The 26,839-nt window shown below is 48.2% G+C and overlaps 2 protein-coding genes across 2 annotated transcripts in view; one reads left to right on the top strand and one right to left on the bottom strand.

Moving 5' to 3' along the window:
- LOC134088092 (IQ motif and SEC7 domain-containing protein 2-like) overlaps nucleotides 1-9,810 on the top strand; it is a 40,275-nt gene extending 30,465 nt beyond the window's left edge. Inside the window, exons 14-17 of the mRNA XM_062542022.1 lie at nucleotides 496-657; nucleotides 1,221-1,430; nucleotides 3,749-3,798; nucleotides 4,616-9,810. Coding sequence (XP_062398006.1) covers nucleotides 496-657; nucleotides 1,221-1,430; nucleotides 3,749-3,798; nucleotides 4,616-6,043 — 1,850 coding nt within the window. The 3' untranslated portion in view covers nucleotides 6,044-9,810. The remainder of the gene's footprint in view (nucleotides 1-495; nucleotides 658-1,220; nucleotides 1,431-3,748; nucleotides 3,799-4,615) is intronic.
- Nucleotides 9,811-11,475: 1,665 nt separating this feature from the next.
- On the bottom strand, nucleotides 11,476-25,954 carry pdzd4 (PDZ domain containing 4). The gene is made up of 9 exons (XM_062542021.1): nucleotides 25,895-25,954; nucleotides 21,599-21,659; nucleotides 18,297-18,537; nucleotides 17,779-17,869; nucleotides 17,244-17,342; nucleotides 16,841-16,903; nucleotides 16,004-16,105; nucleotides 13,190-13,796; nucleotides 11,476-13,132 (listed from the first exon to the last, which is right to left on the bottom strand). The coding sequence occupies exons 1-9, from the start codon at nucleotides 25,952-25,954 to the stop codon at nucleotides 11,658-11,660; spliced, it is 2,799 nt and encodes a 932-aa protein (XP_062398005.1). The 3' UTR covers nucleotides 11,476-11,657.
- Between the last annotated feature and the right edge of the window lie 885 nt (nucleotides 25,955-26,839).

Raw genomic sequence — 26,839 nt, 5'->3', positions numbered from 1 at the left:
ATTGAAATGAGCGCCGGCTTTGTGGTAGCATGTTTGTCGGAGTGTTGCACTGATGACTGTCGCATCCTTTAGAGCGAGACGGAGGCACAAGAATTACTAAATGACTTGTTGTGTTCCTGGTAGACGCATATTACGAAAGGCACATTGGGACAAATAAATAAATAAATGTATGCATAAATAAATAATTAAATGTGGCTGGAGTTTAATTAGGAAATGGCTTCCACATTATAGTTTACTTCTATGTTGTTTACACAGTGTTAAGCATACTTTAGTAGTTAAGCATACTTTAAATGGCACGTGCTCTGCTAATGCTTATATGTCTTTATCTTGTTATGTTCTATATGCATGTCTCCATGTCATGATGTCCAAGCTGCTTTACACCTGTGCTATTCTACAGGTGTACTTGCACTTATTTTACAGGTGTATTGTGTATAGTATAGTATAGCCTGACCATAGGTTGTCATATCACCATGTGCTTTGTTTACCTTTCTCCAGATTACCCTCACGGGATTCGCCTGACGTCGGCCATGCCGGGCAGCGAGAGGAAGGTTCTGATCGTGTTCACGGCGCCGAGCCAGCAGGACCGCACGCGCTTCGTGAGCGACCTGCGCGAAAGCATCGCCGAGGTGCAGGAGATGGAGAAGTACCGCGTGGAGTGTGAGTCAAAAACTGCAGCGCAGTGCAGCACAGGGAGGAGGGGTGCGGGTGGGGGTGGGGGTGGGGGATGGAGGAGCGGTGGATGGAGGAGGAGAAGAGGTGGGGGTGGGGTGGAGCGATGGAGGGATGGAGGGAGGGAGGGAGGGAGAGAGGGCCCTGCTCTGTGCTTGAGTTTAGCTGTGATAGCGGAGAAAATGTGTCTGCTCCTGCTCAGGGTTCATCTTTCATTCTCTCCTCCTTCACTCTTCATTTCCCTCGTGCTTTCTCAATCCCCCTGCCTTCACTCACTCTCTCTTTCTCTCTCTCTCTCTCTCTCTCTCTATCTCTTGCTCTTCTCACTTTCACTCATTTTCACACATTCGGTCTCTAAATATTCTCTCCTCCCCCTCTGCCGCCTTCGAGTTTCTTTCCCCCTCTTCTCTCTCGCTGTTTCTGTCTCTTGTTTCACTTCTTTTCTTTCATTTAAATTCATCCTTGTCTCCTGCTAATTGAATTTCCCTTGTTCCCTTCTGTGTTTCTCTCTCCCTTCTTCTCTCTCTCTCTCTCTCTCTCTCTCTCCACAGCCGAGCTGGAGAAGCAGAAAGGCGGGATGCGGCCTGGCCTTATGAGCGAAGGAGGTGGTGGCGTGGGAGGAGGAGTCGGCGGCGTGGGGATGAAGGGCGAGGCGGTGAACGGCACTCTGGGAAGGCCGAGCCTGGACGACACGTACGCCAGCACGGACGGGCTGAAGCGCACAGCCCTCAGCTCCTCCTTACGAGACCTCTCAGAGACAGGTACGAGCCCCCCGCCCCCCATACACACACACACACACATTCACACACACTGATCTCTACTGACCACTCAGACCTGGAGGTGGAGATCAGCTCTGCTCGTTCCCAGTCCCACACACACACATCTCAGGTTTGCCGAACCAGGACGAAGGGATCCAGAGCTGTCGGCCTGTCATGATCGCTCCACGTCAAAGCGCACAGCGCCGACAGATAAAGCTGTTTGACTCACTGTTGTGACTAAGCTGCCCTGAGGTCTGTCATATCCTGAACACTATGGGCTACTGCCTGACCACCGCCACAGGGGGAGGGAATTATAAAATGGGCCTATTTCAAACATCGACTGAGTGTAGGTGCGCTCAGGCGAGCTGCGACTGCTTTATGCTCGAGATGGCACGTTTCTCAAATGTGTCAAATGAAGGGCTGCGCTCCGCGGGGGCGATGCGTCATCACCTGTAAGGTGTGTAGACTGTGTCGGCTCGGTCTCCTTTGTCCGGTGCGGAGGAGCTAAGTACCGCCGAGGAAGAGCAGCCAAGCTTCATGGCTACCCACTGACACTGGGCACGCTTAACGCTTGTGTTACTGTGTCACTGTGTCTTTTGCCCAAATTGCAGGGTGCTGCTCAATCACAAAATGGAGAGAGGGAGCGAGAGAGAGAGGGAGGGAGAGAAAGAGGGAGGGTGGAAGAGAGGGAGAGAGACAGAGAGAGAGGAAGAGAGGGAGATAGAGAGAGGGAGAGAGAGGGATTGGAAGAGAGCAGAGAAAACTGCGTAACACATGTGACAGCACCCTCTAGTGGGTCATAAAAGCCAAGCTACATTTTGTGGGACTTCCCTTTGCCTCAAGACTGAGAATGAAATAACAACATATTTACACTTAACTACTTAGAATGTGAAATGTACCCGAAAGAGTTTTTCATGAATAAATGGATGTTAAATGTTTTTAAGTAAGTGTCTTTGAAGAGAGATGTAATGTGTCACTGCCTGGTAAATTATTCTTGACACTTTCTTTGATCCTGTCTGGAAAAGGATCTGATATTACCGCATTGGATGAAAGCGGGCAAACATTAAATACTCTCACTGATCATTCCACAGTAATTACAATGATCAGTCTAATAGTTGTTGGAATATTTTAAAAGCAATGCATCCATCCCATTGGATTCAACCACTAATTTCTACATAGCTGAACTAGACTGACTGCCCTGCGGCACTAAGCTTTTTCTGTTTGATGAAGTGAATGCTGCATTTACATGATCTCAAACGCTGGCTGTGTTGTATGATGTTGTAAGTTCTTCCCACGAACAGTTAGTGACTACTAGACAGGGGGTTGATTTCCATTCACCCCTAAAGGTTTCACCGCACTGCTTCCATAGTAGTCATATCCCACTCTTCAAACAGCTGAAGATTGATAACTAGCAACACTGCTGCCAAATTGTGGCCCCTTAAAGCGCATGCAATATAGATATACAGCACGACATTCAATACCGAACCAATTCATCTGCACTCAGCGTTATTTTGTCTCAGAGGCTCACAGCGGCGGCGGCACCGACATTACGGATGCAGTATTCAAATGAATCTCCATTCATCTCCGTTTACAGAGCGGAGAGCACTGAGCCGCTCCAAATGCAGATTGGGAAGCCTGATTTCTCAGTAGAAAGCCTCACAGCAAGCGAGGACCGCCTTTGAAATGCATTTCTGGAGGGAATTAGACTTTGGAAAGTTACGACGTGTGTGTGGGGGGGGGGTTTACAATTGTATTCCTCTTTATTTCTAAGAGAATGAAACCAGGCCAAGAGGAGAGGAACGAGACATGGGGATTTATGGCGATGTAGTACACGACAGCGTTGTGCTGTTGGTTAAGGGGTTGAGGAAAAACGCTCAGACTAAATGCCTTTAGCGAGTCGTATTGTGTGTTGACAAAAACAGTTCCGGGGGGTAATGGCGCACCAGTCATACTGTATGTGGGGGAATCATTTATTTTATGGGAGGGTTCAGAAGAAAAAATAAAGAATATGGGAGCGTTCAGAAGAAAAAATAAAGAATACGAGAGCGTTCAGAAGAAAGAATATGGGATGGTTCAGTCAGTGTGCTAAGGTGGTCCCTGGGGAGGCCAGGTTTATAGCGCTGCTGTTTCCCAGCATGTGTGTCTGTGTCTGTGTGTGTGTGTGTGTGTGTGTGTGTGTGTGTGTGTGTGTGTGTGTGTGTGTGTGTGTGTGTGTGTGTGTGTGTGCGTGTGCGTGTGCGTGTGCGTGTGTGCGTGTGTATATGGTGGGCTCCAGTGGGGATTTTGTCCTCCTGACCTTGCTCTGCTTGGTTGGGCTGCAGGGAAACGAGGTCGCAGAAACAGCGTTGGCTCCTTGGATAGTACCATTGAAGTAAGTCCGAAAGGGGTGTTGAATGCGCTGCTCCCATTCTCGCTCTCTCATAATCAAACCCCATCCCACCCCACCCGCTCGCCGAACATGGACTGATCCTGTACACCTGTGCATGACCATTCTTCTTGTGCACCGTGCATATTCCGCCCATCACAATTGTGTTTGTATGTATGTTTGTGTGTGTGTGTGTGTGTGTGTGTGTTTGAGCAGCCTCTGCTTGTGAGCATGTGCACACACAAGGCAGTGATAGCATGCTGCATGACTACTGCTCTCTCACACACTGTACCGAATAACACGTGGCTTTGCTGATAACACCATTCATTCATTCATTCATTCATTCATTCATTCATTCTTTGAGACCTGAAGTCTGTGTTGTGTTTTGGTTTGGTGATTTGAGCTTGTGGCTGCTCTAATGAGTTGATGCTGAATGGATAATTGGAGAAGCTCTGCTTGATGGTAGCTGCTAATGAACTAAACAGCCACTTCATTATGCTGATTCTCTACTCACTGAGTATCAGAAAATATTCACACGAATACAGATGAGAGATTTCTCATTTATTAGACACACCTGCCATTTCTGATCCACGTTACCTTTCACCTGTGTGTTTTTTTAATGTGTGCTATGTGTTTGTGTGTGTACTCAGCGTGCTTATATTTGTGAATGTGCATGCATTGTATGTGTGTGTGTGTGTGTGTTTGTGTGTGTGTGTGTGTGTGTGTGCACGGGAGAGAGAGAGAGAGAGAGAGAGATTGTCCACGCGTCCACCCACACGTATCTGTTTTTAATCCCCCGTTTGTTGTCATCTGTCGTCGACAGGGCTCGATCATCAGTAGCCCCCGGCCCCATCAGCGCCTGCCCATGTCCAGCTGCTACGGCCTGGACGACTACCGGCCTCACCGCCCCATCCTGAGCCCCGGAGTAGGGGTGGGGGGTGGGCCGGGGCAACAACCACAACAGCCCCTCTCGTCTGGGGGCAACAACAACAACGGCGCCGGCGGCCTGTCCAGCAGCAGCAGCGGCGAGCGCGGGGCTGGTGGCTCGGGGACGGGCGCCAGTGGGGGGTCGGGCGGCAGCAGCTCGGCGTCCTTCCTGGGCTCCCTGTTTGGCAGCAAGCGCGCCAAGCAGCCGCAGCCGCCGCCGCCCCTGGTCCCGCCTGGGCCGCACTACCCGGCGCCTGTGCCGCCGCCTACCAGCGGGGGGCCTCCGCCGCTCTCGCCGTCCGCCCTCGGCCAGTCGGACCCCGGCGGGCCGTCCAAGCTGCAGGCGCTGCACGCGCAGTACTGCCACAGCAACAGTGGCGTGGTTGGCCAGCCGCCGCCGCCCTACCACCACCACCACCGCTACCACGTGCAGACCGTGCCCATGGCCAGCGTGCCCTCCTGCTCGGCGCCGGGCATGCACCACAGCGTGGCGCACCGCGGTTCCTTGCCCAGGCGGCCGCCGCTCGCGCCAAGCCACGCGCAGCTGCAGCAGCAGTACAACCAGCAGCAGATGGCACAGCACGCTATGCTCCAGCAGCAGCAGCAGCAGCAGGGGCGCTACGTCAATATGGGCATGGGCCTTGGCATGGGTATGGGCATGAGCTGCACCCCGCCGCCACTTTCGCCACACTCCCCGCTCTCGCCCGTGTCTCCGTTTCCGCTGTACCACGCGCACGGACACACACATATGCACGCGGCGCATACGCATTCCCACACCCCCCTGCACCCCACGCACTCGGTGCGCGGGCCCGGGCCGGGCCCCAAGATGCCGCTGACGCTGTCGCACTCGCAGCCGCACCCGCACGCCCACTCGCACGCCGGGCACCCGCACAGCCACGGCCACCTAGCGGGCGCGGGCGGCATGGGGGTCGGTGGCGGGTCTGGCATGGGGGTCGGCGGAGTTATCGTCGGCGGCGGCGGTGGACTGTCCCACAGCCCGCTGCCCAGCTCGCACCACCAGCAGCACTTTGTGTTCGCCGCGCCGCCACAGGCGCCGCCGTCGGCCATCACGGCCCGCTACGTGCCCCAGTACCCGCACCCCTCCACCATACCGCCTCCGCCCCCGCACTCGCCGCTTCCGCCGCCCTCGCCGCACACCCCGCTCACGCCACTCTCCCCGCACCCGCCGGGGGCAGGCCCTGGGGGGGCCGGGGGGGGCATGGGCCCCGGCAGCAGCAGTGGGGGTGGGGGCAGCAACAGCAACAGCGGCACGGTGGGCAGCTCCAAGTCCAAGCCCGTCAACCGCATCAGCACGGTGGTGTGATGAGCGGACCCGCGTCAGGGGCCCAGGCGGCCCGAGGGCCGAGCGTGAGAGCCAGGGGCGGGGACGTGGTCCAGTTTAGGGGCGGCACCATCACCCTGCAGCAGCCGGGGCCGCCGCCAACGCAGCAGCAGCAGCAGCGCAGGGGCAGTGGCGGAGCGGGCGGGAGGAAGAGGAGGAGGAAGAGGAGGCACAGTCTGATGAGGCTCTGCTACTTTCACGTCCGCTGCCCGAGCGTATAGCCGGAAAACCCTTGAGCCTTGCTCCGCCTCGCGACCAAGACCGACCTGCATAAGCATGCCTCAGCATCATCCAAGCCCCATTTTTTGTTTTTTTTTGTTTTTGTTTTTGTTTTTGTGAGTGTTTGTTTTTGGATAGCGCTTGTGCTTCAGCCGTAAAAGAAAAAGCGAGGACGAGACGCGCACGAACGTGCTTGCTGCCGCTGCCGCCACCACACACACACACAAACACGCAAAGCGAAAGCCAGCCCACGTTGCTTTTACCCAACGCGCAATCATGCTGAGGACAAACAAACATAAGAGGAGTGTCATGGACTATAAGTACTGCTAATCACAGTTCAGAACACGTCAACGAGTGCATGAAAGAGAGAGAGAGAGAGAGAGAGAGAGAGAGAAAGAGAAAGAGAGGAACGGATTATGACAGAAGGTTGTCAGAGTGGAAGAAAGTAGCTGAGTGAGAAACCGGCAAGATTCCACTCTGGCCCCAGAGTGTGTGTGTGTGTGTGTGTCAGATCCCGGGTTGGATCAGCCGTGATTAGCGAATACAGGTTCATTTAGTGGTCTTAAAGGACTTATGCATAGTCGCACATACTCAGAGACCACAGCTGTCAGAGCATGGACAAGAGAGCGCATGGCTTTTGCCATTTGGATTCATCGGATTCTTACATTCAACACCTGCTGTGATGTTGATCATCATATGACAATCATTTCATCCCCCCACTCAAAGGACACAGAGAGCTTACGAAGCTGGCTGGTGTGGGCTTAATTACGACCTTGAGATGTCAATGTCATCAGCTGTTGTTCTGGCCAGGGCTAATCATTCCAGCCAATGTTCTTTTGTCTATTCTGATTTACTTTGACTTGAGCCATTTGGCAGACATTTGATTTTGCAAACATGGTGGACACATTTTCTTTTTGACGGAACTACTTCAAAGACTGTTCCTAACAACATGTAAAAGGTCTATTACCCACTCCTGCAATTTTGAAGTGTCAAATCCAATGTATATGGTGGAGGGTTTGTTGAGGTATTGCTGTAAGTCACTTCTCAAATGCAATAAGCAAGCCATACTAACATAATGACAGATTGATAGTTTTGGTCAGACAATGTTATGAAGTTATAATATGAAGTTTTATATCAGTGTTATCGGTGGTGACATGGCTGAGTTTCTCTCTTTCCTGTGTTGCACACACAGGAAGTAAACCGTTTTTAACTAAGTTGGATTGTTTTGTTTTTATCAATGATATTGTGTTTTAATTCGCTATCATTGTCCAAGGAAAGTTGACCCCATCAGTTCTCAGTTCAAGTTCTGGTATGTTGTTGGAGTGAGTTAGCAATTAGATACTGTGTGTACCGTATTCCGTACATACCCTTTAACTAAGACGTAAACTCACAGATTAATGCCATTTTGCTGTTTGTCATTGTACATAGCCTTAGTGCCTATATGTTGAGCTAGAAACATCAATTAATGGGCACTTTGTACAACATCGTTCGGAGAGATTACTGAAAAGGTTGTGATGGATAATTTCATTCCTATACAAATGAAAGTGTCAACGTCTGATCATGGTTAATATGTTATTGTAAAAAAATCCTATCTTTTTTAATGTGAATGGAAAGTAACATTGTTATAGATATATAAATATAAATATAATATGGACAGTTCTCTCATGCATTGATTGTAAATGAGAGTGAAATGCATAGTGTGGGAGAAAAATGTTTTTGTTTTTTTGACTGCGACTGTAAAGGTAACCATTGCAGACATTAATATTGATATTATCAGTGTAATAGCTGTCACTAATATGGGCTGTTATTGTTCCAGCAAAATACAGTAATGTTCTCTAGTTTTTAAAGAATTTTTGATTTGACTTATTTTAGTATTATAAACTGTGCTTTGTTGTATGCGGGCAGCGGAAGTGCTAATCATCAAGGGGTCACGTATGTGATGTGATTGTGTGCTGTAAACTTTGCCTAGGCCGACATTTCTTTTCTGACATCAAAAATGACTACCTGCTTCCTTAAGCGACACACCTTTTCAGCGGTGTCATTTTTTCTTTTTCTTTTTAAACCTCCGCAACTATTAACAGCCCCATAATATCTATCAGGGAGGTGGGGTGAAGTAGGTCTAACTGCTCTGGGTCTCTGCACACATATTAGGCCTAATGCATGCTGGTGTGTGTGCTGGTGTGTGTGCCACAGCATGTGTTTTTACACACACACACACACACACACACACACACACACACACACATACACAGACACACACACACACACACACAAACACACACATACATACAGTGACAAACACAGGTACATACATTCACTTTCTTTTACTTGCTGTCTCATACATACTGCACACACTAGCTTATTTTCAGGAATTCACTTTTGCTCTTCACACACACTAATATACACAACATCACTTTATCTCTGTTTCTGTCTCTGTCTCTCTCACACACACACACACACACACACACAACACACACACACACACACATACACACACACACACGCATACTGTAAAACATTCTGCTCTTGGAGCCTTTACCCGACACGTTCGACATGATACGAGACATGCTGCTTTAGTAGTTGTAGTTGTCTGGGGTTTAGTTGGCAGTGAGGCCTATGGCCATTCATGTTTCAGATGTACAGTAGTTCCCACAGCTCCCCCCTCGTCTTCCTTTGCTCACAAACTTGCTCTCTGCCATTCAGGGAATCACTAAAATATTTGAACCTCTGAATACTGGACATACTGTAGTCTTTGAACAGTAACAGTGTTTTATATATTCACTGACACCAGGAGAGACAAGGTGCAGAGAATTTGCTGAATCATTCCTAGAAAGCCTGACTAGGTGCCCCCCCCCCAGTCCCCATCCACCTCCACCTCACACCACATCTCTCTCTCTAACCTTGGTGTTTGTCCCCAATCGCTCTAACTCCGCCTCCAGGACTTGTGTTGAATAGTCGTGGATAACATGGCGCGTTTTGGAGCAGCAGACTAATAACACGACGCTTCTGTATGTCCACAAAGCTTTTAGGGACTTTAAGGAGCTCCAGTCCAGACGCTTTTGAGCTGTGTGCATTGGCTGTCGTTGTCTTCGATGGGAAATGCCAGTGTGTGTGTTTGCGACCTTGTGACCCCCTCCGTCTCCTGTTGCATGTCGAACCTGCACTGCGATGAATGAGCACTGTATAAAAAGCTAAATGTACAGAATAATCTCTCAACATTACGGTATAAATACTCGACATGTACTCGGGAATGAACTGTACCTTAAATATGTCTCTGTAAACTTGCCAGGGATGATGATGGGCCAATGTCAGTCTGTTCATATTTACCAGAGACCTGGGGCTTGGGAGAATGACCTGTAATTGTAAAACTTGTACCAGTATTTGTGTGCATCTACAGATGAGTTATTATTTTGAGACAACAAATATGTATTGAATTTAATATGTATATATGTATGAGGTTTCAATGCAAATTATTCAGAGAAATTATACGTGATTATTTATTGCTCTTATAAAATATGTTCTTGCTGTTGGATTGCTGTATGGTTTTTCTTTCATTCAGTTTACAAAACGCTTTTGCACACCTCTTTTGTAGGGACAGGTGCCTCGGAATAGGTTACCCAGTTAAACTTGTGAAAGAAAATCCCGCACACTGTCCATTACGCATGCATATTTATTTACAACGTTTCGGTCATAGACCTTCCTCAGGTGAATTTTCAGAAATGTTTTGAAAATTCACCTGAGGAAGGTCTATGACCGAAACGTTGTATATAAATATGCATTCGTAATGGACGGTGTGCGGGATTTTCTTTCACAAGTTTTCTTTTCATTCAAAAATCAAACTTCCATGAGTATGAAAGCTTACAGTACGTGAGAAGATTAAGTTTTGATAAATTAATCTATTTAGTTACTCCAGGCAAGTTCCAATGTTTACAGCTCTTCGGCTGCTTTAAGTTTTGGAGCAACAGGGACATGAGAGCAGCACAAGTGCTCATTTCTACACAGACACTTCATCAGAAACAGCCAGGTATTATTCAACAGTACTAAGTTTTTACATGCAGCCTATAGTTAGGATGCATATTACTGTCGACTTGGATGTACTTTGCATATTATGACATTTTCAACTAGGCCTACTCCATTTACAGTATGTGTCCAAAAGGATTGTTGCGCAATCTTCTGTGCGTATCAGCATGTTGAGAGAGAAAGAAATAAAACACCATGTAGTTGATACATGTGAAACAGCGAAGAAAGAAGTTTATCATAGTGTCAGTGACCATGGGGTCCATTGGATTTTATTGTATGGGCGGTAGACATAACAATCAGCAGTTTTACATTAAACATACAAAATGACTTCTTCTAAAATGTGTCCTTGGGGAGAACCTTTCACAACACCAGAGGACAGCTCATTTAAGGAGTACACAGAATTGATCTACATCATAAATGGCACTTTTAAAATACAATTTAATAACAGATATAGGAAAGCCGATCACAACGCTATAACAAGAGTTTAAAAACTTCAGCCACATACTGTGTATATATCTAATGGAACTGATGATTCTATGATATTTGACATTTTATAGATAATTTCATAGAGCATTTCTGAGTAGTTTCTCTGTACAATAACCTGTTACTTAAACCATGCAAGTGGAAGGATCCTCATTTTTCAATTGCTTGATGGAACCTGTAGCACCACGTTGAAGCTCTTCAGTCTCAGATGCTTCTTATCATCTGAAGTAGTTGTGCTGTCTTGTCACTTCCTAGGCTGGTTAATATTTCAGTGTTGAGAATTATTGTGCTTCATTAAGGTCTCATCCACTTCTTGACACTTCTTTCCTCGACACATCCTTTCATGAAAGAGGGAGTCATCTTAAAATTCTGTCTTCCTTGTTGGTGGTGACGAAACTGGTAAATTCTGGTATCAGGTAAGTTTTTGTAAGTCTTGTTCTTGAGCAGCAGAACCCACTATCCACGTATTTTACATGACTTATTGTTCGTTCTCCTCTTGGACATTCAAGAGGAAAAGTACATCTTTAGCAAAGATGGTTGTTAAAAAGGAGACTGAAAAAAGCTCATGCTTCCTCTGATTGCATTAAGCAAAACAACTAGCCTACCGCACACAGTAGCCCTGCTATAGGCTACAGGTTCTGGATAGTGGATACTCTACTAGCAGAAACAAAAGCGATAAAATCAGTCTGGCTTGAATGACTTTGAACACTGTAGGAAAAATGAGATATGTCAGTAGAATGTCGGCATATTGTACAGCAGTGTTTTTAAAAACGATATTGGAGTGTACTTTGTGTTCACCGCGTGTCTGAAATGACGTCCTCATCTTCAGTTAGCACGAGCTGTTACGGCTCCTTTCCTTAGCTAAACTCACGTCTCAAACGGTGGTGACCGAGAGCAGTGAGTTATACACTTTCTGCCCGTCGGACGAGCGGCTCCCGTGGGTTAGCAGTTCCTGGATGGTGATCCAATTGTCCAGGATCCGTCGGTTGCGCTTCTTCATGCTCTTGCGCTGGCTAAGCTCCAGGATGTAGGAGCTGGATCGCGCCGGGGAGTTCTGCTGGGACGTGGCCGTTAATACCGTCTCCCTCTCCTGGGTGGCGCAGTCGCGCTCGCGCAGGTACTCCAGGCGGCTCTGCATCATGAACTCGCGGCGGCGGCGGTGCTCGCGGGCGCGGAGCAGCTGCTGCTTGCGCTCCTCCTTGCTCCAGTAGCGGCCCATCTTCATCTCGCTGACGGCGTCGTCGTCCGTGGTCATGCCGCTGCGCTCCTCGCGGATCTGCATGGCGCGCGCCTTGAGCAGGCGGTCGCGCACGGGCCGCTTGGCCACGTAGCGCGTGCCGTCGCTGCGGATCTTCACCTTCCACTCCATGCGCGGCGACGAGGCCGGCGACAGCGGCAGGTTCAGGCTCAGCTTGGCCGGGCTGGGCGGCAGGTCGGAGACCGGGATGAACGCCGGCGCCGGGCCGGAGGTGCCGCCGCCGCCGCTCTCCGGGCCGCTGCTGCCCACCGCGGCCTCGCTCTCGCCCTCCACCGTCCTGTCCAGGGCAGCGCCACCTTCAGGATTGGCGCCCAATTGCATGCAGCTCTGGTAGCGCTCCAGGGGCTTGCTGCTGCTGCTGCTGCTGCTGTGGTGTTGGCGACGGGCAAAGTACGGACTGGACTCTGCGCTGTGCCCGCCCATCCTGTCGGGCACCTTGGGGGCCCTTCGCGTCGGGGTGCCCCCGTCGGCGGGCACCCGCCTGGACGGCGACTCCCAGCACAGGGAGCGGTACTTCTGGCTGGAGCTGCCGCCGCCGCCACCACCGCCGAGGGTGGAGGCCTGCCACTTCCTGTAGCTGGTGGGCGAGTAGGAGCAGTTGAGGTTGGCGCCGGCGCGGCCGCGCTCCCGGTGCCGGTGCATGCTCAGGGGGCTGAGGGGGGGCTCGGAGAACGGCGGCGAGAGGTGCTCGCTGACCAGCGGCGTGCTGCGGCAGCTCTCGCCGCCCGTGTTGTAGGCGCTGGTGCTCTCCTTGTCCGACCGCTCCCGCTCGGGCAGCTCGTTGATGTCGGACAGCTGCGCGTCGGGCGGCCCCAGCAGCGGCGGCGGCGGCGGTGTGTGTGCGGGCGAGCCGCAGCCCGACGCCTCCTCCTCCATCATCCACGCCTTCAGGCAGCGCTCGCGCAGCTGCTGCATCTTCTGCGCCCGCAGAATGTTCCGGCACTTGAACTCCAGGTGACGCAGCTCCTCCTCCAGCAGGGCCATCTCGTGCTCCGACAGGCACAGGCTCTCGTTGCAGTTCACGTCCAGCGTAGAGACCCCCATCACGTCCCCCTCCTCCCCCCCTTCCTGTCCGCCCTTCTCTTCGCCGTCTTCTCCCCGTCCCTCGTTCTTTTCTCTCGTCTGAGCGTTGGCGTTCTTTTTCTTGCGGTCGTACTGGCACTTGATCTGCAGGAGCTGCTGGTACCTCTCGCACTCTTCCTCAGTCAGCCCTGGCATCATCATCATCACCGGGCTCGTCATGTAACCCCCGCCACCGCCCACGACGCCCACCCCGCCACACTCCAACCCCGGCATGCCGTCGCCGCCGAACTGGAGCTCCCGGAGGTGCAGGGGGGACGGGGTCTCCCCGCGGCTGTGGACCGGACCCAGGCCCAGTCCGGCGGGCCGGAACTTGCGCAGGCTGGCGGGCGTGTTGGTGGCGTTGGTGTTGCAGGCGCTGGTGGTCTGCTCGTCGGCCAGCAGGTCGTGCTCGGACGACTCCTCGCAGCGCGTGCTCTCGTCGGTGCGGCCCACGCCGCTGTCCAGCTCCTGGCTGGTGCAGAGCCCCGCCAGGTGCGCCGCGGGCGCCCGTCTCTCGCCGGCGGCGGCGGCGGCGATGGCGTCGGCGGCCCCGTGGAGCGGCGTGGTGGCCGCAGAGGCCGTGCTCACCCCCATCTGCCGCAGCCGGTAGATGCCCGACAGCGGAGACGTGGTCAGGCTGTCCACCTCCATCCCCACCGGCAGCTCCAGCTCCAGCTCCTCAGGGTTGTCAGACTAAGAAACACAATGGGAATATTTTTCATTCATATTTGCTCTAAACTAATAGGAATAGAAAAGAATAGAATAGAATATATACTTTTTTGAAAAAAAAAATCCTGTGAGGGAAATTCAATACGTCATCCAGTCTTACTACTACTGAAGTAGCAGGGGAGATATAGGCTTACATTGATGACAGCAGACAGAGTGGTAAAAAAAATATAAACAATCATGGAGGAAAAATGTTTCAATGATTCAGCTAGTCAGCGTTTAAACACTAGGTGGCGATGTGATTGTACCAAAAAAGGACACAGTTTCCCATTTTTTCCTCCTTCGTGTGAAACCGCACAGGCGTGTACTCTCTGCCTCATAAATCTATTAATGAATGGGATCTATTGACATTCAAACCTCCACTATTAGACCTGTGAATGTTAACCCTTCCTGGTCCTCTCCAGACGCTGAGATCGTGAGCCTAAAGCCTAGAGATCAATATGGTTTTAGGCACCGTTTGATTTAATGAGATGCATAATTCCAGTTTGAAGGGCATCAATGGACTCATCCCGTCTGGGGTTATTAGGACTGTGATCGATCCCAGTTTAATTTGGATTGTTCTGGCTGTTCCGTATGCACGGAGCGCGGCATTGATTGTACTCTTTGTGCGTGTTTGACTCACAAAGCCCCCCCCTCTCTCCCACTCCCCGCGTGTCCCCCGATGATTCTGAAAGCCCTTAATCTCTACCTCCTCTCCCCCCTTATCTCTCTCCCCCTCTTCTCCCCTCCTCTCCCTCTTTCAGTCTCTCTCTTCCTCGCCCTCCCATTTTTTTTCCTCGAGCTCTGCCACTCACCCTCTCTCCTCTCTCCATCCCTCCTCCATGCATCTTTTCCCTCTTTTGTTTCAAGTAAGGTGAGTCAAGAGCAGACTTGCTCAAAGGGCGGAGAGCTGTTTGTGTTGTGCGGCACATACCATATTCAAATTAGTATCGAGTCAGAATGTACCACAGACTGTGCCTCAGAAGTGAACTGCAGCATTTTCTCTATGAGTCATTCAAAGTCGATCGAACGCTCGCTCGCTTTGAGATTTATTCATTTGTTTGGTCTGATTATGATGCGTGTTTACCGTGTGGACGTGCTGTGCAACTCTTCAGATGCTCGGCGTCAGAGGATTGTTTGTATTTCTGGGTGTTGTTGTTATTGTTTAGGAAAGACTCATAGTCAATATGTCAATTTCGCCTCTTCAATGAACTGAATTGTGTGCAGTGTGCGCACCTGTCAGTGGATGTTTGATCTAAATGTCACTCTTATCACAAAACGGGTGCAGTGTTAAATTGCAGCCATCTTTTACTGTGCCTACCGAGGACTGATCATTCTTGGTGCGTAACCACATTTCCATACAATAGCATCACAAGTGCTTTCTATTTTTGTGCTGGAGAACATGTTTTGTTTGAACACAGAGCAGTGTCCTGGAGGGGGCCCTTGACGACTCTCTGAGAGCAATTTGCCACCATCTATTTTTCTTCTCCTCCCTATCTCCCACTTTCATCCTCTCAACCGTCCTCTCTCCATCATCCCAACGACCCCCCCACACACACACACACACACACGCACACATCCACCACCACCCTTCATCTCCATGTCTTTCTTTAGCGTGAATTAATGGCATCCCCGTCCAGAGCTGTGAACCAGCGCATCGTCCTGTCTCTCTCCTCGTGGAATACTTGCTAATGGAAGTGGCACTGAAAGCCTCTGTCAGCCCCTCGGATGCGGTCGGCACATGATTGCCATTGTGACTGATCTGCACGCCACGTTTCACAACGCTCAGCAAAACAAGCCATTCGTTTTGGGACGGCTAGTCAGAGGGAAAAGAAGACAGATTGAATTGGATTTGTATTTATTTATGTGTGTGTGTGTGTGTGTGTGTGTGTGTGTGTGTGTGTGTGTGTGTGTGTGTGTGTGTGTGTGTGTGTGTGTGTGTGTGTGTGTGTGTGTGTGTGTGTATGCGTGCGTGCGTGTGTGTTCATTTGTGAGGGCAATATGCCTTCAGCATGACTGGCTGGGTTTATTGGTATTTATGTTCATAGGGTTCATATCTGCCTGTGTGTACAAGGCTTCCTGGCCTATTGACTGTGTGTTTCTTTGTGTGTGTGTGTGTGTGTGTGTGTGTGAGTGACCACACGGATGTGTCTGTGTGATATACAGTGATTATGACAGTGGCTTGTGATATTTACCTCTCGTTCGGGTCGAGCCAGGAGCAGAGAAATATTGGTGCTGTCCTCTCGGGTCAGGATGGCCACCGCCTCCTCCCTGTTCTGAACATCCATCCCATTTATCTGAAGAGAGAGAGAGAGGGAGAGAGAGAGATAGAGAGAGAGAGAGAGGGGGGAGAAAGGGAGAGATAGAGAGAAAGAGAGGGAGAGAGAGAGCGAGAGAGAGAGAGAGAGAAGGGGAGAGAGAAAGGGAGAGATAGAGAGAGGGAGAGAGGGAGATAGAGAGAAAGAGAGGGAGAGAGAGAGAGAGCAGTCACGACTGAATCAGGACCTGAGTGCCACGGATGGAGAAAATGAAATAAACCACTCGACCCTCAGCGTGACCAAGAGATATGGCTGGCGGCAGGGGCGGTGTTGGTGTTAATGAATGTGGCACCCTGTGCGAAACTGTAATATGCTCCCCAGACAGTGGTGCTAAAGGTGTGTTTTCATGCTCTTTCGCTACGCCGGGAGAAAGAGCCACCACCACCTGGAGCGCGGCCAGTAACCATGGTTACGCGGAAAGCGCAGACAATTATATTCCCAATAAGTCTCCTTTTTTTTCTTTTTTTTTGTTGTCGCCGGGTAAAAAACCAGTGTTGTCTGGATTGTCTATTTTTAAACACGTGTTTCTGGGAGTCTCCGACATCTCAGCAGGATGTGGTGGTGTGCTTTTTAATGTCTTTGTGTGCGGTGGTGTGGCTGCTTGACATTTTAATGTGTGCAGGCAGTCAGTGCTGGAGTGGTGGAATCTCTGTGGTGGTGGAGCATTCGCATCCTCGGTCTCAGTAGTGTGCGTTGCGCTCGTGATGGGCGTACCTGCAAGATTCTGTCACCCTGTCTGATCCTCCCGTCCTTTGCTGCGATGCTATTGGGATTTACCTGCACAGATCACAGGAAAAAAATATGTTTTTGTCTAACCATCCCAAAGATTTCTATTCTACTTACAATTCGAAGCTAATGAAATGGTGATGAAATTCCTATAAAAATCTCACAAAATCAGTCCCATCTAGAACATTTCTACTTTGTTTATTATCAGATTATTTTTTAAAGGTTCTTTACCTCATGTGAAAAAGCTCAAATAAAATATCATTTGATAGATATTGTGATATTGCTTGTAACATTCTCATACGATGTAAAACAACAACAAGAAATGTTTAACTGCACTGATAGTGAAGATAAAATGGCAGTTGCTGAAGACAGATATACTGTTGTGTTTTACCTCTCCCACATAAATGCCTTGGTCCTCCTCGTCATCTGTACGGTAGCACACGGTCAGGCCCAGCTTGTCCTGCTGACTGGACTTATACAACTCCACCTCCTGAGACAGAGGAACAGTCAAGCGGAGAAGTCAGTGATCTATAACCTCTGCTTTGCCCTGTGGTTGGCCCTCATGTATAATGTATGTGGCTTTGATAAATGACAACTCAGACAGCTGCTCAACTTAGAGTCTCTAACAGAAGCCTTTGTGGTGATCCACTGCACCCTCCACAACAGTGGGGAATCCAGCCCCAAATCAGACATTATCTGAGAATGATCCTAAGTGCTGCTAGGATGATTATTTGAGATCCCCCAAGTGTTTGTTCTGTAGCAATAAATATAATCATGTGGGGGGGAAAGCAATATAATGTATGACACATGAACAAATAAACAAACAAAATATACAAATATAACCAAATAATACAGAGATGTCCAAAATAATATCCCACATTTTTTAGGGGTTGTAAGAAGCAAACAATAACCAATGAAAATCAGACCTCATACTCCAGCTCATCTTGTCGGTCTACTTCATGATGAGTGACGTCGAAGTAGTCGTGGGGGTCGCTGTACACGTGCTCCAAAGAACAGCTGAGATGGAGGAAAAGGGAGAGACGAGATACCGTCAGCCTGCTGAACCATAATATCATGTACCACACAAGAGACACACACCCTCAACATGAAACATTAAACAACTCTTTTTTTTTTTTTTTTTGCACAGCGCAGAATGATGCGTCATCAGTACCAGCGGATAGCTGGTATCACAGGATAGCACAGAAACACACTGATATGAGGTGGTCGGCAACATTCAAAATGCACGTGAAGTACAGATGGTCAGGAAACAGATGTCAGGATGCATTTTTAACAGGGAGCTCACACTGATTTGAATATGCACCTGTTCCTTGCCCCCCTCTTTATTGGCCAGTCGCTAACACAACACTGCAGATGACTGACTAGTTACCACCACTGCAGTGGCATCACACATTTTTCCATTTGGCATTCCAGGAGGGCTACTCACAGGTCATTTAACATGTACGGCTCCATCTGTGGTGGCAGAGGTGGCGATGGAGGGGGCGGTGGCGTCCCATTGGTTGCGGCGGCGCAGGTGCCGTTTCCCAGAATTCTCTGGAAGCTGATGTCCGTCTGGGTGCTGTTGTCCATGCAGTCGGCGATCGCCAGCACGCGAGCCGTGCCCCCAGCCATGCCCGTCCTCCGGCGGTGCCCTTTACGCACCACCTGAAGCAGCAGAGGATCGTGGGGGTGCCCATCCTGGTTGTGGCCCAGGTGAGAGCCTCTCTTCTCCTTGAGCTGCAGTCACACAGCAAGAGAGAGAGAGAGAGAGAGAGAGAGAGAGAGAGGAGGAGAAGGGAAAAGAAGGACAGAAAGTCATCCACTTCACTTAAACTCAGTCACCATAAACCATTATAAACATATTTTAATAATGCTTATTATGCCATATGATGTCATATCTTCCTATACAGTAAGAATTTCTGGATATCAATAAAGCATTTCGCTTGCACTGTATATGATGAACATCTTGTCTTCTCATGTCTTTCCAATGAATTATTTGGTAACACCTTACTTAAACCCAGTATTCTTAGAGCATTATATACACATTTATAAATGTGTAAGAAGCATTTATTATACATTACAATGACTGAAATAAGTTTCAAAATACCTCTAAATCATATTTATAAATTATATTAAGTATTTTGTATAAGAATTGCTAAACTTATTTCAGTCACTGTCATGTATAATAAATTCATGTGTAATGTATATAAATGTGTATAATGCTTTAAGAATACTAGGTTTAAGTAAGGTGTTACCAAATAATTAATTGGAAAGACATGAGAAGATAAGATGTTCATAATTTACAGTGCAAGCTAAATGCTTTATTGATATCCATTTCCAGTTTAACATTGATATGGTTTCAAATTATTTAAAGAAACAGATTGAGAAACAGACATGACAGCGAGATACTCTATGAATTGCATGAATATTGAGTCAGACCGAGGTAGAGGTAAAATTATCAGATGTGGAGATCGGAGGAAGAAAGGGCCTCTATATCAAAGGCACATTATTTAACAGCGTTGGACAGGCTTTGACATTCAATCAGAGAAGTTGGCTATAATTAATGAGGAAACTGGCGCACATCCAAAAGCACTTTGTGGTCAGAGCAGAGAGTAAGATCTGTGCACAACAGGAACAGAACAATGTTCAAAGCTCATATTTGACCCGTCTGAGATCAAAGAAATAGCTGAACATTATGTATGCATGTGCATGCTATAAGAACTAAAAAAATGTGAAGCAAAATTTGAAGAGCCTAATAGACTAAGCTTAATTCCTCCATCAATTGTACAAATTATGTATGCGTGTACACTCTTGGAGTTATGAAAGTGGACAATGAGGGCCTGTGCCTGTCTGTCTCACACATACAGTACAGTACACACACACACACACACACACGCACTCTCTCTCTCATGCATTCATGCACACATCCACACGCACACATCCACACACACACACACACACTTCATGCACACATACACACTCTCTCTCTCTCACACACACACACACACACACACACACACATTCATGCACACAAACACACACTCAAAGACGTATGCACACGCACGCACACATGGGCACACACACACACACACACACACACTTTTGTGTCTCATTCTTATTCTCACTTGGCACTTAACGCATACTATTACTATTTATTGCTGAATTAAGGAGCCGAAACACAAGATTTTGCTATTTTATGCAAGTATAATGAGGTGTAATAAAGTAATGTTGAATCTTGAATCTTGAATTAAACATTTTTGAAGTAAAATTTGAAGACGTACAGTAATAGACCTACCTTAATTTCACCATCAATTGGACGCAGTATGTTCCCTTTCTGTGGAGGAGAGAGAGAGAGAGAGAGAAAGAGCATTTGACAGTCATACATCAGTTTTGAAGGGGGATGGGCAGCAATTACTGTGGCAATTATGTTGCTGTATGAGGACAATGCATTATTCATTTATACATCTCAGTGGAGCACAATTAATATGCAATAAACTGAGCTGGGTAGTGCCTCATAATGTCATCAAAATTGCATCAAAATCTGTCAGTGTGGAGACATACAGAGAGTCTGTGCAGTAATTGGTTACAGTAAAGGAGAATGAATGCCATCTTCTATGTATATGTTTATGTTCAGCTTAAAAGGTACAAGCACTGAATACACGCATTATACGGGAATACAGACACAGTGCCAGCCAACATACAGCATACACTTACAATCCGCCCCCCCGCCCCCCCCCCCCCCCCTCCCATACTCCCCCCTCACTTCCCAGTCCCTTTCTTGAAGCTCTGCCTTTTCACCACTCTGCTCTTCCTTGTTGTCTTTTTGTCTTCTCCCTGGTTGCATGGGAGATTGTCACAGGTGCTAAATGCTCTGCTGCTCTGGGATTCTGTGTGTGTGTGCTGCTGTCTGCTTGGCTATGCATTCCCCAACAGTGCAGGAGACACCACGCCCCCACCCCCAGCACCATCCCCAGCTCCTGTGGGGCCGATGAGACAGAGGGAGATTTATACAGTCAGGCATGTGATGCGAAAATCAATGGCGGGTTAATTCTGTTGACGTTCAAATGTGACCTCCCCAGCCTTCTCATCTCCCTCGTGTTACTCATCCTGGACCCCAGAAATGAATGACCTTTTGATCTCCTCTCCCATCTTTTTACTTTGGCATCTCACCCTGACATCTGCCCTCCTTACACCTTCCCACACACTAAGAGAGAGAGAGGGAGGGAGGGGGAGAGGGACAGAGAGAGAGAGAGGATAAATACTTATTGTTGTTGATATTAATCCCTTTATCGCTTATTATTCTGGGCAGGATCGACTGGGCCGTGAGTAAATGTCAGGGTTCACTGCCAGCGCTCTGATCAAGCATGGCAGTGTGGATGGGAGCGCGCCTCCTACCCCCACCCCCCCACCCCCCATCCCTGTCCAGAGACATTACCAGCTTCCCCCGAGGACGTCCGCAAAGATCCGGCCCTAATTTAATCCGACACATTACCTGCGGAGGTGAGGATCCAAAACAGTGAATTACTCATGAAGGAAGGCTCCACATGAATATGGATTCAATTATATTTGCACAGGCCCTCATTGCCCAAGTATGTTCCTGTGCATTATGTTAACTGAATAACAATTACTTTGCAATGATTTGACAGTAAAAGGGAAGGGAGGAGGAGGAGGATGAGGAGGAGGAGGTTGCTGCTGCTGTGGTTGTCTGTGTTATCAACATGATGCCAGGAGACAGCAATTATGTATCTGACTGTCGGAGGGCCCTTATTAACCTTGACCTTGATATTTGGCCTCGTTCCTCCAATTGTGCCTTTAATTAACACGGATCTGTGCCCAGCCGGTTGGGCGCTGGCCTGGCATCCTCTGCTGCATCTGCGTGGGTCTGTGCAGCCAGTGCCCAGTGCACTCCCATTTCATGATTTAATCCAGAGCCTTAAAAAAAAAGCAGTGAGTGGTTGTGCCATGCTCATGCTAAAATCCTAAGCCCTCTGGTTATTGTAATCACCATATCAGTTGATTGCTTCCAGGTCTGTTATAAGGCTTCAGAGACAAGAGCACATATCCAGCAGAGTCAGGCAATTTATAGCCTGCTGCAAAATTACCCCCTTTTTTAGCCTGTGGCTTTTCCTTAGAAAGCCCTCTTCTGTGTGCATTTGCCACTTTGCTATGGTTCATCACTTTAGAGAATGGATCCCCAGAATAATGTTTAATACAAGCCTCATAATAGTGTCTGGGTGAAGGAAATTAGAATTTTAATTTGTGTGCGTGTGCATATGCATTTGTTCGTGTCTACAGTGTCACTGCTCCCAACACACGCGAAGGACAGAGAGGGCACCAACGTTTAGCCATTTAGTAGCTTTACTCCAAACTGCTAGTCTTCCATGAGAACGTTTACAATGTCAAAATGCACCAACAACATGCAAGGATGAGACTTATTGGGTCCTCTCAATATCCCCCACATACATTAGTAGATCTAACTTTGCTCCCCTCCGCATAGTGCGTGCAGGAGACAGACAAAGAGAGTGCCAGATTCCAACTGGCTTGTCATGGTGTACCCCCTTTATAATATAAGAAACTTTTTAAAGGAAATCATGAGGCTACAGGAGGTTATGACTTGCGAGGTAATTCAGTTGCCACTACTGACCATTTTAAAACTCAGATTGTAAAGAGGGCTATTTAACATAGGCTGCAATCAATGTGATTTGGAACATGGACAATAATACTGTATAAAGACTAGTCGGCTACTTTGCCTTCGTAGAATGGAATTGGTGAGTCTTCAATAATTCATTTTCCAAGCATTTGCATAAAGCATGATATGCTGAGCCGACTGAAATGCTTTTCATTCAGATAGCTAGCTGGCTACCAGGCTCATAATTCACTTTTAATTCCAAACAAATGTGAAGAAACGTGTCATTGGAAGCAATGGAAGCTGCTTATAACAACTTAATATTGTGCATAGTATTGCTAATATTGTGCTATGGCTTAAACAAGCAAGGCCTGTAAACAAGAGCTAGCATAAGGGCATTATGAGAACATAAAAACTCAATGCTCTTGGTGACAATGTGCCATAAATACATTTCTTCAGAAATTAATGTTTAAAAATACACAGTATAGTCTATATATTTTATTTTATTATTTTTTTTGCGGGGGGTCACTATAGGGCACCAAAATGGCCAGTGGCGGCACTGTGTGTTTATATTTCTAGCTGGCTGAAGTACCCACTGCACTCTTTACATTTACCAGACCTCTTCAAGACACCTCTCTCCCCCATTCCTCTCTTTCACCTTTACCCTTTCCTCACCTCTCTCCCATTCCATCTCTCTCCCCCTTTACTGTCTGCCCCCTCCTCCTTTACCCCGCCCCCTTTTTCTCCCTCCCTCCCTCTCTCCCTCTCTCTCTCTAGTGTCTGATCCAATCTACAGCTCATCAGCTCTCCATTTCCCCCCGGTGCTCTTGCCCTTAACTCCCTCTACTGCCTCATGACACTCTGCAGGGAGCAGAGTGAACCCTCAACCCCCATTGATCCTGTGGTCCACTTCAACAGTAATGCCTCTCAGGTGCACTGACATGACATGAACTTCCAGGAGGGACTAGGCAGGGGGGCCTGAGCTGGGCTTCAGTGTTTGCTTGTGAAATGTTAGGGGACTACTGTGGGTCAACTGTTGGATTAAAGGATGGGGATTGTGGTGCTGGCTGGGTGTTAAAGGATGTGTGTGTGTTTACTATGGCAAATTCTGCTCTTGCGGAAAGGCCCTTTTACATTAACATCAAAGTGGGCTATCAATTCATCCATCGTTTCATTGTGTTGATATTCATAATATGTGTGTGTGTGTGTGTGTGTGCCTGTATGTTGCTGTGTATTATTTTTTTTCTGTGTCAGTGTGTCTCTGTGCTTTACTGTGAGAAAGCATATAAGTCTTGCTTAATGACCCCAGTTGCCATGGCAACGGCATCCCATAGAGACGAATTTGACAGGCCGTGCAGAGAGCGAGCGAGAGAAAGAGAGAGAAGACCACCAGACGTGGAGGCTGGGTCGAGAGCAGGATTAGGAGAGTGAAAGAGGAGCCCCCCTCTTGCTCTCTCTCTCTCTCTCTCTCTCTCTTTTTTTTTGTTTGGGGGGGGAGCAATTCTGCACCATATTTCCCCACCATAAATATTTATTTTTTTATTTCAAAGCCAGTTCTTGACTAGCATTATCACCGGCTGTGCTTTTTACCCCCCCCCCCCCCCCCAAATGGCAGCCTCATCATGCAGCGTGAATACCAAATGACTGCAGTCTCCCCTGCAATCCAGTATCCAGCCTCGTTAGCCTGGAGTTAGGCAGGAGTGGAAGTGACGTGGGGGTGCAGTGCCATCTCCACATCAATAATCACCTCAGCAGAGCAAGTCAGTCGAGCTTGTCTGGGACTCGGAGGCTGCTATTATTATCCAGCCAACCAGAAAGCACACACCGAACAGGAGCATAAAACGACATCCACGCGCGTCAGGAAATTGGGAGACAGCCTGCGCAACATACTGTGCGAGCCCGGGCGAAGTGATGGCATGAATTTGAAGTGGGAAGCTGGCGTTTCCTCGTTGGTATTTACCCCCCCCCCCCCCCACCTCCCTCCTCCCCGATTTCCACAGCAATCTAATGATATCATTAGCGCTATCATGTGTGGTTTTGATGTATGTGCTGTCACAGCTGAAGAGGCCGTGTGTTATGGGAGCATGTTGAAGGGGCTGGAGTGCTGCTGCCTAAAGGAGAGTCATCTGTGAATTGCCTGCCCTGGGGCAGCAAAAGGGAGGTTAGAATGATCTAGGGAATGAAAACTGAAATTGGGAGGATCAAGTGGAACCCCCCCCCCCCCTCACACCCCACACACCCTTATTTTTAGAAGGAGCTGTAGCCATTCTGCCGTGACATATGAGGGTCCTGGGGGACCTCAAATGGCTTTGTGGAAAGCGCTCTGGACCAGTCATCATGAACAGGGGCGCTCGACCTGAGTGAAATTTGTCGACTTTTTAAAAGAATATTTGAAAGAGTGCTGTATGTGTAACAAGAACAAGAGACTGTCAGCCAGGGTGTTCGTCACGCTCTGTTTCACTGCATTTTTTGGCTGTCACTTATGAAAAGTGAAGATGGAAGAAGCCACATTTGTATGCCATACATCAGACGAGAGTCTCGTGGTCTTTGCATGCTGAAAAAGCCTTCACAGGCAAATTATACATTATATACAGATCCTGAGACGGTGACATTTTGCAGCTGTCAGCCAAGAGCAAAGGTTAATGCAACGGACCTTAACGCAACCTCAACAGCACAACACGGCCACAAAACGTGCGTCAGCCTCGGAAACATCAATTTGGTTTTGATAGTAAAGTAAGTATTCCGTAAGTCACTTTTGGACAAGTGTCTGATAAATGAAATAGCCATAACCATAACATAGCTTCTTTCCATATTTACTTGGTGTAATACATGTTTTACCAGCCAAGGGCATAAAAAGCACATAAAAAACTGACCTCAAAACACATTAGAGTCCATCAGACTCCAGAGAATCCATAATGATGATTCTCTTGTTCCTTTTTCAGTCTTAGTGCTTGAGCAGTTCCACTGAAGAGTCAATATCAATCACGTCACCTGATGGCGGTCCCCCTGGACCAGATACCCAGCCTGCGGGACACCTTGCGGAGTCTGTCCCAGCACTGTGTCATTCATGAATATGGATCTCACTGTGAGTTTTACAATCAGTGACAAGTCTCATTCCCTGTGTGTGTGTGTGTGTGTGTGTGTGTGTGTCTGTGTATGCAATACCCTGTCCATCCATATAACCTCCATATGAATTGTCAAGATGGGATACATGTATAATGAATGGAACCATTTTCCCACCTAGAGTCAGCGAAGGAAGGTGTGTTTTTGAGCCTTCAACCCGTGCCATTATGAATCCCCACAATTTAAACTCCTAAATTCAGCCCCCCTGTATCAGACATCATTAAAATGGAGAGAAGACATCTGACTTGAGTGACATCTAAGTACAGGTCAAAGGTCACAGCAAGTCGCGAGCTCACCTGGAACATGATGCGGTACTGCTCCTCGGGCCGGTCCACCACACACATGTTGCACCCCATCTCGAAACAGCCGGCGATGGCTTCCGGCACTTTCCAGATCTCTTGTCGCCGCGCGCTGTCTGTCCTCTCCTGTTCTCCTCCAGTGGGCAGATGTTCCACTGCTGGGCCCAAGTCCAATTACTCCCGACGCCCCAATTATACAGCAGCCTTTCAGTCCGATCTGAGGTGTGACCCTGACTGGGAGAATGCCTTTGATGTTCTCTTGACGCCCGTGTTATGCATTCATTCAGCACAGGGCTGCTTGCAGAGAGAGAGAGGGGTATTAAAAATATATAGCCTTTCTCCTTCAGGGCGCTCTGTTAGTGGTCCATGGTGTAGGTGCTGGGAGTCCGACAAGGCATCACAGAGTCTGAGGGTTTCCGCTGAGATATGGTATCGATCAGAATCAGTCAATCAGCAGATATTTTCTTTTAAAAAAAAGATAAGGAATATGTGTAGGAGGAATGAAACAGGATTTTATTCCCCTTTTACAATGTTTCTGGATATTCTGTCAACTTACTGTCCACTGCCCAAATGTATTTCTGTATTTTTCTCGTTCAATGTTCTTAAAATTCACAAATAGATCGAAGTTACGGTAACTTTTTTCAAATATAAACGATTTCGAGAACGTTTTAGAAGGGAAAATGTGCTTTTGTGTAGTTTTGCACTGTTAGATGTCTAAGCATGTGGTTATTGTTCTCCCTGACAACCACTGTTCGTTATGTGCTTATTTTTTTATGAGATATTCACAACAGCATCCCTCTGAGAGCATTTCATTATACCCACATAAGAATTTAATTAAATAGTGGAATGCCTGGTTTCATGCAAATATCGACGAGCAAATCCACTGCGTTGTTCCCAGGGGGATCCCTTAGGTGCTACTTCTTTTCCTTTCCCTCAGTGTAA

This window comes from Sardina pilchardus, chromosome 7 (genome assembly GCF_963854185.1).
Source record: "Sardina pilchardus chromosome 7, fSarPil1.1, whole genome shotgun sequence".
NCBI lineage: Eukaryota > Metazoa > Chordata > Actinopteri > Clupeiformes > Clupeidae > Sardina > Sardina pilchardus.
The sequence above is the reverse complement of the archived record's forward strand: the minus strand, read 5'-3'. Positions and strand labels throughout refer to the sequence as shown.